The sequence below is a fragment of the Macadamia integrifolia genome, unplaced genomic scaffold (assembly GCF_013358625.1).
Source record: "Macadamia integrifolia cultivar HAES 741 unplaced genomic scaffold, SCU_Mint_v3 scaffold99, whole genome shotgun sequence".
In the NCBI taxonomy this organism is placed as follows: domain Eukaryota; kingdom Viridiplantae; phylum Streptophyta; class Magnoliopsida; order Proteales; family Proteaceae; genus Macadamia; species Macadamia integrifolia.
The window spans coordinates 573,300-585,395 of NW_024870611.1; the positions used below are offsets into that span (position 1 = coordinate 573,300).

The 12,096-nt window shown below is 40.3% G+C and overlaps 1 protein-coding gene across 1 annotated transcript; it reads right to left on the bottom strand.

Annotated features, from left to right (window-relative positions):
• Positions 1-7,096: 7,096 nt before the first annotated feature.
• On the bottom strand, positions 7,097-8,578 carry LOC122070736 (peroxidase 55-like). The gene is made up of 3 exons (XM_042634940.1): positions 8,331-8,578; positions 8,058-8,249; positions 7,097-7,922 (listed from the first exon to the last, which is right to left on the bottom strand). Exons 1-3 carry the CDS (start codon positions 8,547-8,549, stop codon positions 7,362-7,364), a joined length of 972 nt encoding a protein of 323 aa, XP_042490874.1. The 5' UTR covers positions 8,550-8,578; the 3' UTR covers positions 7,097-7,361.
• Between the last annotated feature and the right edge of the window lie 3,518 nt (positions 8,579-12,096).

The window sequence follows — 12,096 nt, forward strand, 5'->3', positions numbered from 1 at the left end:
CCTGGAGAGGCAGGCTACCTTGGAGGATTCCTTCCTCAGACTGGGCCAGGACTTGGACACCACGACCAATGCCATCTCAGCAGATTTTGGCCGACTTCGGAGGGAGGTACGGCTGGTGAACTCGAGGTTTGACTACTATGATCATCATCTCAATGTCAACTCTAGGCCTCCGGCGAACGTAGTAATCATAGATGACGACGACGAGGATCAGTGAGGACTTAGCTCATCCACACCAACTTCTTATCTGTTTCTTGTTATTGGATCTTGTTGTATATTTCTTTTTTTTTTTCTCATTCTTTGTACTTGCACTGTAACTGGAATTATTTGTGGGATAATGTATTTTAATAGTGGTTTTTGTGGTGAATTCGTATGTGTGATGACTTGTGTAGTTTAGTTGTGGTGTCTTGTAAATTTTTTATCAATGTTATATTATATATCTGTTGTTTATCAGGTGTTTGTGTGAAAATTTTTGAAAATCTCATTTTATGCCGTTATGCTGCCGAAATTTCGTTAAACTCTGTACTCGATGGGTTATGACACCAATTTAATTTACCTTTTATCTACTCTCATGCATGCCATGAATGAAATACCTAAATGCAACCATCTTTATTCCTTTCTTTCTTTGACTTTTAACTCTTTAAAGCTTTTACATTAACTCAATCCCATTTTCCTATTATAGATTCTACGGGATTCTAATGGTATGCTGTGAGTGGAGCAGAGCATCATGCTCTGATATCACCGTTGTCACACCCCGTTCACACAAAACCAGTCCAGTGACCGGGTTAACACCGGTTAACCCAAACCTATCAGGATCATCTGATGTAGTATTCCACCACAGCATACACACAACTAAGAAAGAGCTTATCAGTTCAGCGAAAGACTTGGTTTACCTGTGAATATTCCCATAATACTTGATACCCGAATTGTGATATAATAGTTATATACATGTGGGCCCGAAGGCATGATATTTACACAATAAGAGTACAATTCACCTATCAAGTACATAAAAGAAATCATCAAAAATAGAGTATACAGCTCGGCTCGGTATCAAAGACTAGAGCTCAGCTCGGTATCAAAGGTAGAGCTCGGCTCAGCATCAAAAGTGGAGCTCAGCTCGGCATCAGAACTGCGGTCCCGCAGCACAACTCTCGCACGAGCAATCAGTGTCATGCTCTAACTCCTCAGGGGCCCACCAGTCATCTTCAGGGAACTCAACCGTGGGACCCACCCCGTGCTCATCTGGTTGTTGACCTGTAAAATCATCTAAAAGAGGTGCACACGTGGGATGAGCTCACTAGCTCAATAAGTGGAAAGATGGACCACACAGCTGTCCACACAACAAATCACAACCATATACACTACATGCTATGCAATACATTTTAAATCACATCCACCTAAGCAACATTACTAAGTCTTTGTTTTAGTGCTACTACAGCCACAGTACGAGTATACTCCGGGTACGAGTCGCGAACTCCATCCTGCGATACGCCCATAGGGCTGTCGAAAAAGGTCCACCGTGAGTACTCGAAAAAATAAAACATGCCGACCACCGGCTCTCAACATAAAGTAAATGACTAAAAATTAAAGGTGCTGACTCTAGCAATTTAAAAGCAATATGATTGGCCCTCTTGAATATACCATCGGGGTTGCCGACTATCCTAATGACCAGCCGAGCGTAATTTCTAACCGCCACAGTGACCCGACAACCGCGACCACTGCTTCCCCCCAAATGGTAACCCAACACCTCAAACCCTGTTGGGAAGGGTCGTAGTACGGGAAGGTGAAAATCCTAAACCGCATGCTCCTATATGACAATAGTATGATTGCATAGTGCCACTGCATCCCATACCACGGGCCACCAATGCACTTGTTTCCAAGCCGACTACGGCATCTAGTCTATTTATGCATCATGCACAATGATATCCATATTCATCACAGAAGCATATTATCACTTGGCAATTAGAAAATAAACACAACACTCATGCATAACAATGTGAGGATGACTAACCTACATAGCATTTTCGTGATGACATGACTAGACTAGATATGATTAAATGAATGCCAAACAATGCCTTGAAACAAGGCCAAATGTCCTCTCCCCACTTACCTGTAGTATACAAGGATTCATGCTTGGTACGGATGAGATCCGATGCGAGAAGCGTAGGATTTGGTGAACCTATCATGAGTGAGCGGGGTTAGTATTTCACCACTTTGGAATCAAGATTAACACGATCCAATGACAAGATCATGTTTAGAATCCTAAAAGAAGGTCACACGTCCGATTTGGGTCCAATCGGACGTAAGAACCACATTTATAGCCTCTCGGGTGGGTCGGACAACCCACCTGTCTGACCCACCATTCAGACCCACCGGTCTGGACCGACGGGTAGGTCAGCCCGTCGGTTGGCCAGTCGGTCTGGCCCACCGGTTGGGCCCGAGGCCCTGCTAAGACCGATGGGTAGGGTGGCCCGTCGGTCTGGTCCGTCGATTGTGTCTGAGGGCCCTGCCCTCTCAGGCGGGTGCCCACAGGTGGGCCAGATGGCCCACCAGTCTGGCCCATCGATCTTGGCGGGAAACCTGCTATTTCTTCCCAACTTCCCCCAACCTTTGGGGATTCAAATGGGGTTTTCCAAACCCATTCTTCACACATTCAAGGTCTTATAGGATGGTTCTAACCTAGATCTAGGTTAGATTTAAGGAATGGGAAGCCATCTTACCTTCTTTCCTCAAGAACACCTTCAAAACCCCAAAATCACTTCAAATCTACAATGCTTCTCCAACCTTGTAAATACTTCTTCAAATCCTTCAAGATCAACACATAAATCATCTATTAAACCTTAGATTCATCATTTCAAGGGGGATTTACAAGATCTTAAGAAACCCTACCCAAATCAAGGGTTTTACTTGGGTATGGTGAAAGTTTAAGGAACCCAGCCTTTGCTCACCTCTAAACGTAGATCTAGTGTTGGAGATCACTCTTCCGGCGTCGGAATGGGAAGATCAAGCCTCGGCGCCATTGACATCCATCTCTTCTTCCTCTTCCTTCTCCTCTCCTCTTCTTTCCTTTCTTTTCTCTCTCCTCTTTACTCTTCTCACCAACATCCGAGTGTCATAAATGAGAAAAGAAAAGAAAATCATAATGCTATATATACTTCTTAAATTACTAAGTAATTCACATGAGTGGGTCACTCAGGTGGGTGGATGCGCCCACCTGTCCGTCCACCTGAGGGCCAAAACTTGGGATTTTAACAGAATTCGGCCCTCGGCATGAATCTCACTCTTGGCATACGATGTAATATACGTATGCGCCTTAATATACGGCTACATACTTGCTTTATCCATACATGGCCTTATGATAGGTGCATGTACACGGCTTGGGTACACCCGTCTCTTCTGGCACTGGCTCGGACTTATCGGGCCAGCCTGCGTTTAAGGTCACCCTTGCCATCATAGTCCATAAGGAACCCGCTCTAACTCTCTCCGGTTCGGGTCCTACATGGTTAAACCGGGTCAACCATGTAGGGTATTACACAAGTGGTCCAACCCGATTTGGGGATATCAATACCGGTTCTTTTGGGCCAAAATTCAGGTATCCGAGTCACTAATTCAGGTCTTCGGATCGGGTGATCAATGACCCGGTCAACCTTTGACCTAGTCAACCAGGGTTGGATCATGGGTTGACCCACTGCATCACTGGGTTAACTCGAAAACGCTACCTATTTGACCTGGCGAAGACTCATCGTCTTTTTTTTTCTCCCTCCTCCGGTAGCTGGTTTTCGATGGCACGTGCCGATGCATCCTGTGATTTTCAATGACGTACGGCATACCACTGTGATCGTCTTTTCGTCCTCTACAACTTCCGTGAAGAAAGTTTTTTGATCCGGGATCATTAAATTATGGTAAAATTATGATTTTTATGATTGGAATCCAAATCTTATACAAAATCAATTTTTATTTGATTTTTCTTGATTCGAAGACTATAAGGGTTTGCTTTAATACCAATAGTTATGATTCTTTTCCATAGAATCATTTGAATAACCTTATTGGTGTTAGAATACAAAAGTCATAAACCAATCATAAAAGATTAACTATATGTGTAGTCCCTAAACCAAGAACACACAAACATGTGGATTTACCACATATATGATAATCAATGAGAGTAGAAGAATACCTGTGTGTAAGTTTAGAAGTCTCATAAATATTGATCATGAATCTCTCTCCCATGTGCTTGAGGATCAATCCCATGAATATTATAACAAAGAACTACACAATAGAGTCCCATTTGCTGAGATCTTCTACAGTCTTTCACCCACTACTCTTATGAGGGGAGTTCATGCTTCCAAAATCATGAAGGTGTTAAAGTGACGGTTGTAGGAACCTTTAGCTTCTATTTATAATAGAATACCTGAAACTCGAATTCATTCACACAATGGATTGAGCTATGAGTTTCCTAATCAGAGTGAGTCTATTATTACTTGGGCCTAATGGATCAATCGGTATCAATTAAGCCCACATAAAAATCCTAACAAGAACAAGTGCCAACATCTTTTTTTCACATGTAGATAATAAAGGATTTTTCCCTTGCAATGCTCTACTAAATAATGAAATTAGTTTTTCTTGCAACAAAACAGCCCCTATGCTAGTACCACTAGCATCACATTCAACAATGAATTGTTTTGAAAATTTGGGCAAGGCTAGGACCGGAGCCTTAGTCATCGCCTCCTTCAACTTCTCAAAAGCATCCACTGCAGATGGGTCCACTGGAAAGAATCTTTTTTTAACATGTTGGTGAGTGGAGCGGCTATCTTGCCATAGCCTTGAATGAATTTTCTATAATAACCAATTAACCTAAGGAATCCTCTTAACGCCTTGATAGTTTTGGGTTGAGGCCACTCAAGCATTGAAGAGACCTTGTCCGGTTGTACTTCCACTCCAGCATGAGAATAATATGGCCAAGATAATGTACCTTATTTTAATCAAATTAGCACTTCCCGTTTTTGACAAATAGTTGGTGGGACCCTAGAAGGGATAAAGTAATTTGTAAATGCTGAAGATGCTCATCCCAAGATAAACTGTATATTAATATATCATCAAAAAATACCACGATGAATTTTTTCAAAAAATTTTGGAATACCTTGTTCATCAAGGATTGGAAGGTCGATGGAGTGTTGGTGAGTTCAAATGGCATAACAAGGGATTCGTAGTGGCCATGATGTGTTCGAAAAGCTGTCTTTTCTATGTCCTCTGGTGATACTCGAATTTGATGGTAATCAAAACACAGATCCAACTTCGAGAATACACGTGCACTATGTAATTCATCCAATAATTCATCAATTATTGGAATGGGAAACCTATTCTTGATAGTAATTTTGTTGAGACCACGATAGTCAACACACATACACCATGACCCATCATGCTTATTAACCAAAATTACAGGTGAGGAATAAGGACTGCAATTGGGCCGGATCACCCGGGTCTTGAGCAAATCATCTACTATTTTTTCAATTTCTTTCTTTTGAAAATAGGTATGCCGATAAGCTTTGGAGTAGACTGGACGGCTTCCAAACTCTAAGGGAATCCTATGATCATGAGAACGTGGTGGAGCTAGTCCTCTCAGTTCTTCAAAAATGTCTTGAAATTCTGCCAATATGCCTTGTAGTTGTAAAGGTAAATCTTGATCTGAAATTGCTCGAATAGGCGTTCCCAATGCATACATTTGTAACAGAATCCCTTGTTGACTTTTCCTAACTTCTTGTTGAATTTGCTGGACACCAACCAACTTGTTAGTAGAATCTGTAATTTCGCCAGCTGCTCACTTATGAAATTATGAGTGCTACCAATGTCTATCAATATTGTAACCGTCATGTGACCAATATTTCCCTTAACACGCGTGGTTTCTGGTGATTGGAAACCACAGATAGCATGCAAAGAAATTTCAGCCACCTCTTCTTCTGCGGTAGGAACAGCTTCCTCCTGCATGTCATCACCTTCTCCCTCATCAGCATCATAATGTCCTTCAATAAGGAACAACTGTTTGCAGTGGTGTCCTGGCACGAATCTTTCATTACAATTGTAACATAACCCCTTTGAACGCCTATCTTGTATTTCTGATGAAGAGAGACGACAAACAGGAAGGGTTAAAGAAAGAGTAACTTGCTCCTTCATCAGAAGGGGAAATTTTTGTTATCAAGTGACGTGCTCGATCTCCTAACAGAGAGGTAACGGGCTTCATAAAGCCGTGCTAATCCAATTGTAGCCGATAAGGTAGATGGGCGGGCAGCAACTACATCTGCCTTAAGTGTATCTTTCAATCCACTGACAAAGAAACTGATTTTCCGTTTAGGTGAAAGATAGCCTACCTTGACTAAGAGCTTTTAAAATTGCAATTGGTAGTCTCGTAGGCTACCCATTTGTTGTAACTTAGCCAATTCACCAAAGAAGTCTTGAAACTGATTGGCCCCAAAGCGAGCGTGCACTCCTTCACAGAATAATGGCCAACTCAGTTCTTCTCCTCCTTGCTTGAACAATTGGAACCATAATTGGGCATCTCCTTCAAGGAGGAAAGAAGCGAGAGCAACTCGTTCCTCTTCTAGAGTTTGCTGGAATTGAAAAAACTGTTCCACTCGGCAGATCCAACTAGTGGTCTATTCGGTGCCATTAAACCGGGGAAAGTCGAGCTTAACAAGCTTTGGTGCCACAGTTTGCTGGGAATTGGCAGGTCGAAGGGTGTGAGGTTGAAAATTGGGTTGACCTTCTGGGTTTTGAGACGCTACCCGCGAGGACTCACCAATTTCAAGGTCGACATGCATTGAATGAAGATTCAGCCTCTTAATGAACTCACTTAATTTTATAAGAACTTCTTGTTTTCCTTCGAGCTTAGAGATAATTTGCTACTGCCCTTCATTCAATGTGCTTACCTTGCCTTCCAATTTGTCCACCCGTTGATCCATTGCCAAGCTCTGATGCCAAGCTAGTACATATGAAGGAGAATTCCTCCTTTATTGTGCCGTACTTATCTTGAATAAGCCAGGGAATTAAAACAAGAAATCAAGAGATAAGTTGGACGTATTGAGGCGACCTCCTCGGAATAACAAGGTTGTTATCGGGTTCAAAGATACCTCCCGATACTGTAGGACTTCTATTAAATAACAATTAACAATTACTCAAGAACAGTTTGAGTAACGTACAACACTTGCGATAACAGTACCTAATATCACGTGACCCACATAACCCATGTAACCCATACCTCCATAACTACACACGTAACTTATATAACCACATGCAACCATACATAACTCACACAACTACACACGTCATCCACTACAACTCAACCACTCCCTACCCATAACAGACAAGAAGAATCAATTGAAGCTAATACAGTCCTTTCTAATCTCCCCTTCAGTTCCAGTTTTAACCCCAACAGCTCCCAACCTCTTCATGGCATTACCAAAGGACTTGAAAAACAGCTCCTGGTCTTCGGCAAACCGTGAAACCATTGCCCGGATATATTCGTCGCCGCCGGAAAACAGCTCTTGATCGGACGTCAGTAATCCTCTGAGCTGCCTCAAGCGCTTGTAGTACAAGTTATCAAACTGAAACGCCGTTTCATCGAATTCCATCATAACCAACGGGTTGATCTTCGGATACGGGCACCTATCTATGATATCCACCCGTAATGTTTCATTCATTGTAGGGTCAGGTCGGCGAAGGCGATTAGCAAATTCCGTACAATGGGACAAACCAAGGGTGTGGCCCCCAGAGAGTGTGACGAGATCAAATTTGGACAGTCCCTTTGATTGGAACATTTCAATAAGATCAGTCAAGTTGGAGTTGCCACTTGGCAACTGGGCAGCTGCGTTGGCAGCCTTGGAATTCCTTCCATCTCTCCTCCCCTTCTCAACCGGCCACCATGGACCCTTTGCCTGCGTTGTTTAATACACAAAGCCCATAAGTAAGGGTGGCAAAACCTAGTCTAAACTAGTAAAACAGACTGAATTGAACCAAAATAACCTAGATTAAACCAAAATAAACTAAATGGTTCAATATTATTAACTTACATAGTAGACAACATCACGGGCTAGAATGGCAAGAATGTCAGCGCAGGAAACAACCCCGGGACATGCTGCTTCAACAGCTTTCTTTGCCAGGTTAACAACTTCGAAACCATCTGGGATCAAAGAAAGGTTAATTTCAGCATCTCTCTCTGCATCATATGCTTTAGATGAGATCAACACCGAGCCGTCGCAACCCTGTAAAATAGGCATGGTACAGTAACATAGTAAATAGTAGTTTGGAATTTGAAAAATTTAGAGAGAGAGAGAGAGACCGACCTCAACGAAGCAGTCATGGAAGAAGAGGCGAAGAGTGGCAGGGAGAGTAGGCCTGAAGGGTTCTTTCAACTTCTCTACTAAAGCATTCCAGATGAAGGTTTCCACATTTGGGCATGTGTTTGCATAGAAATTTTCAGAAAGGCCATTAGAGGAAGACAAGAGAGGTCTGGGTGGAAGCAGAGAACCCAAGAGAAGAACCCAGAAAACCAGAGAACCCATTTCACTTGTCTCTTTAATTGCTTCTTCTTCTCCAGGTTCTGTGCTTTTTATAACGAAATGGGGATTGTTAAACAGTAAGAAACGATTCTCTACAGTCTTGCAGTTCCTTAACCAGAAAAAAGAGAAATGGAATCTTCACTAGTGGCTTCTCCTTATGGTCTGCGTTTCTCTAGCTTTCTATTTTTATAAGTTAACAATTAATCACCCATGACAAAATTTTCAACAAGCTATATTGATAGCCCTTGACATCTGTTTATGAGATAGCCCCTTTTGTATAGCGTATTGCGCATTACATTGAGAAATCCTAATCCCCAAAAATTCAATTATGCTCAATATAAACGAACCAAAAAAAAAAAAAATCGGTTGGAGGTCTCTACCCCCTTGCAACCCTGCAGGCCTCTCTTATCGGTGAGCGGAACCTTTATTATTAAAAAAAAAATACCAATATTTTCTTGATTAAAACTGAGATCAGTCTTCACTAATAACACTGAAGGTGGAAAAAGCACTAGAAAGAAGGTGGAGGGCTGGTTGGTTGAGGTCATTTTGGGAAGTAAAGAAACCTGGGCTTATAGCTCCAAAAAGAAACTTTCTTATGAGCTCATATGTTGGATTAGTCTTGTGATTCAGAGGGCGGGGGGGGGGGGTTTAAGGGAGGGCGACTTGAATGTGGTCACCAGTCATAGTGCTCTATGCGTCACAAGCAAATCATTATGGAAAAAATGGGGCACAAAAAAAAATTGTTGATTTTTCTTGACGTCAAAGAAGATAAGAAAGTTATTAAACCTGAAAGGAAGCTTTGAGGGAGTGAAAATTTTTAAACATGCAACTTTAATAATTATTATCTAATATGACTATATAAATTATTTAATAATTTATTGTAAAAGATTGTGCATACTGTGCTGTAAGCTAACACCCATTCTCTCTCTCTCTCTCTCTCTCTCTCTCTTCCCCTCTTTAAAATGACCTCCCTACCCTTCTTGTATGATGCCCCATTCCATGTCCTGCTACCTTGTCGTGCATGGGCAGTGTACCTATCTCTTTCTATCTCTAGTTTATTTTTTAATGATACTCTTTTAATATAATTTTAATTTTAGTTTCTAAATTCAAAAGATTTGGATGCAAAGTAAAATGATTTTTCACTTCATTTCCACTTAAATTCCTTTGCAATCAAACTTAGTCACTAAGTTAATGAGTTTAGAAAAATCAACCATAGGCTTGATTGCAACATAAACCAATTATCAGGTTATGTCTCTTTTTACTGTGAGACCATTAGACCTCTGAAGGAAGAAACTAGGAAGAGAAGCACAGTAATATAGTGTTACAAGGGATAAGCATTGACCAAACGTCCATAATCAATAAATGCTTGAAATTTTTTATAAGGGATTTAGTATTAGAATGGGGTTGAGAAGAGTGTAGCCCCCATGAGGTTTCAAGTTTAAGACCTGTTGTTCTTCGTCTAGTCTAGAAATGGCAAACCCCCCCACCCCCTTTCCCCTGCAAAAACATAAATGACTATGGGAACTGGTAAGTAACATTTCAAACACAAAGGCACTTTTTCTAGGTGGGTTAGGGTGACGGATGATGTCAATCCTTTCTCCCTCCCTTCAACCTCTTAATTATATTTTTTTTCATAGGTAGAGGAAGCTAACCTTTTTTTTTTATAATGAAAATAAAATAAATTAAAAATAGCATATTCTATAGGATCAACTTTTCGCGCATCCAAAGTTAAGAGATAATCCCTTGATTGATAGGTTAAAATAGTATCCATAAGGTATAGTGGAACAATGGGAGAAAATATCAGTTTCGAACTACAAGGGCCAAGACATTTATGATTCTTAATGGTGTAACTTTTTCCTGACGAAATGAGGATTGTTAAACAGAGTAAGAAACGATTCTCTACAGTCTTGCAGTTCCTTAACCAGAAAAAAAGAGAAATGGAATCTTCACTATTGGCTTCTCCTTATGGTCTGCGATTCTCTAGCTTTCTACTGTTATTAGTTAACAATTAATCACCCATGACTAAATTTTCAACAAGAGAGAGAGAGTCAGTTAACAATTAATCACCCATGACTAAATTTTCAAAGAGAGAGAGAGAGAGAGGGAGAATTTTTTTAAAAAGACTGAAATACCCTTGTTTTTGTTGGAAGGTAAAGGGTAGGGGGTGTCAAAAAGTAGTCCGAATCGACCGAAACTAAGGGTGTTAATCGATTTGGTTCTGATGTAGATGGTTTGATTCAGTTCGGTGTAAGATTTTTTTAGGTGAAATCAAAATCGAATCATTTAATAAACAATTTCGGTTTAAACAGTTTTAAATGGTTTTTTTTATTTTTCCTAATTTTTTATGTACACAACTTCTTTACCTTTAAAATTTTTATGAAGTAGATGTAAATTGTAACATTGAATTGAATTTTTTTATCTTTATGTGTTTTTTTAATATAAACTTAATTTTTTTATTGAAATATATGTAAATTTAATATTGAATGACTTAAAACTGACTATGCATATTTTAATCGGTGTAACAGTTTATCAGCGATTTAAATTTAAAAATCAAAACTGAGTCACTGTTGCAATTTTAAAACCAAAACTGAACCATTTAATAAATGGTTCTACAGTTTTAGTGTAAACGATTTGATTCGATTTCGATCACTAACCAAAAACATATCAAAACCAAAACCTATATGCGCTTATTGGATCATGTTTCGAGATGTGTTTTGTGATACCAAATCAGACTGGGATTGAAACTAAACTAATTAGACACCGAAATAATGATGCATCTTTTGATTTCACTCATTTTCACACTAAAACCGGTCCAACCATTAGATTAACGGAACGAGAGCAATGCTAGGCCGGGTACAATAACAGTTTGTATTGTTATAAAATCCAGACCAGATGGTTAGCGGGGTTGAACCCACCCTAAATGGTCCTGTGAACCACCATTTTGATCGTTTTGAAAGGGCAGCTAAGTTCTGGTTTGTCCATTTAGACCAAATCCATAAAAAGGTCAGCTGTAATTAAATCGGTTTGATATGCTGGCTGGTCTGATTTCCAAACCAGAAAACCATAACTGGACTTGGCGTCTTCATTTACAAATTCAGGGTATCATAAATGAAGAGCGTTGGAAATCAACCAAATATAGAGTCTGGGGTGGCTTAGGCTGGTTTTACCTTTGAGGTTTGGTGATATTGACAGCCATCAATTGGGCTTGCCCCGCTTAGTATTTTTTGGGTTGGTCAAGGTCGGACCCACTTCCACTCTGAAGGACTATATTTCCTAATCCAACGGTCACCCCATCAATACCATTACAGGGTATTTTAACTTTTGCATGATTAGTAGGTTGTCACAGTCACACAACAAAGATCTTAGGGATTATTTGGTTTATTTAGGGGGAGAAGTAAAATCAAATAAAATAAGTTAGGAAAAGCAAGCGGCATTTGGGAGCATATTAATGAACAGTATACAAAGGAAGTTCATTTCATGTGAAAAGAGAGGGAGGGTACTAGTATACCCATTTCAGTTGGCTATAAAAACTTTTCTATGAGACGTTTTA

Coding starts and splice junctions, on each gene's coding strand:
- LOC122070736 (XM_042634940.1), bottom strand. CDS start 8,549: ATGGGTTCTCTGGTTTTCTGGGTTCTTCTCTTGGGTTCTCTGCTTCCA. Junction 8,250..8,330: donor TCCATGACTGCTTCGTTGAG/GTCGGTCTCTCT, acceptor CCTATTTTACAG/GGTTGCGACGGCTCGGTGTT. Junction 7,923..8,057: donor CCCGTGATGTTGTCTACTAT/GTAAGTTAATAA, acceptor TAAACAACGCAG/GCAAAGGGTCCATGGTGGCC.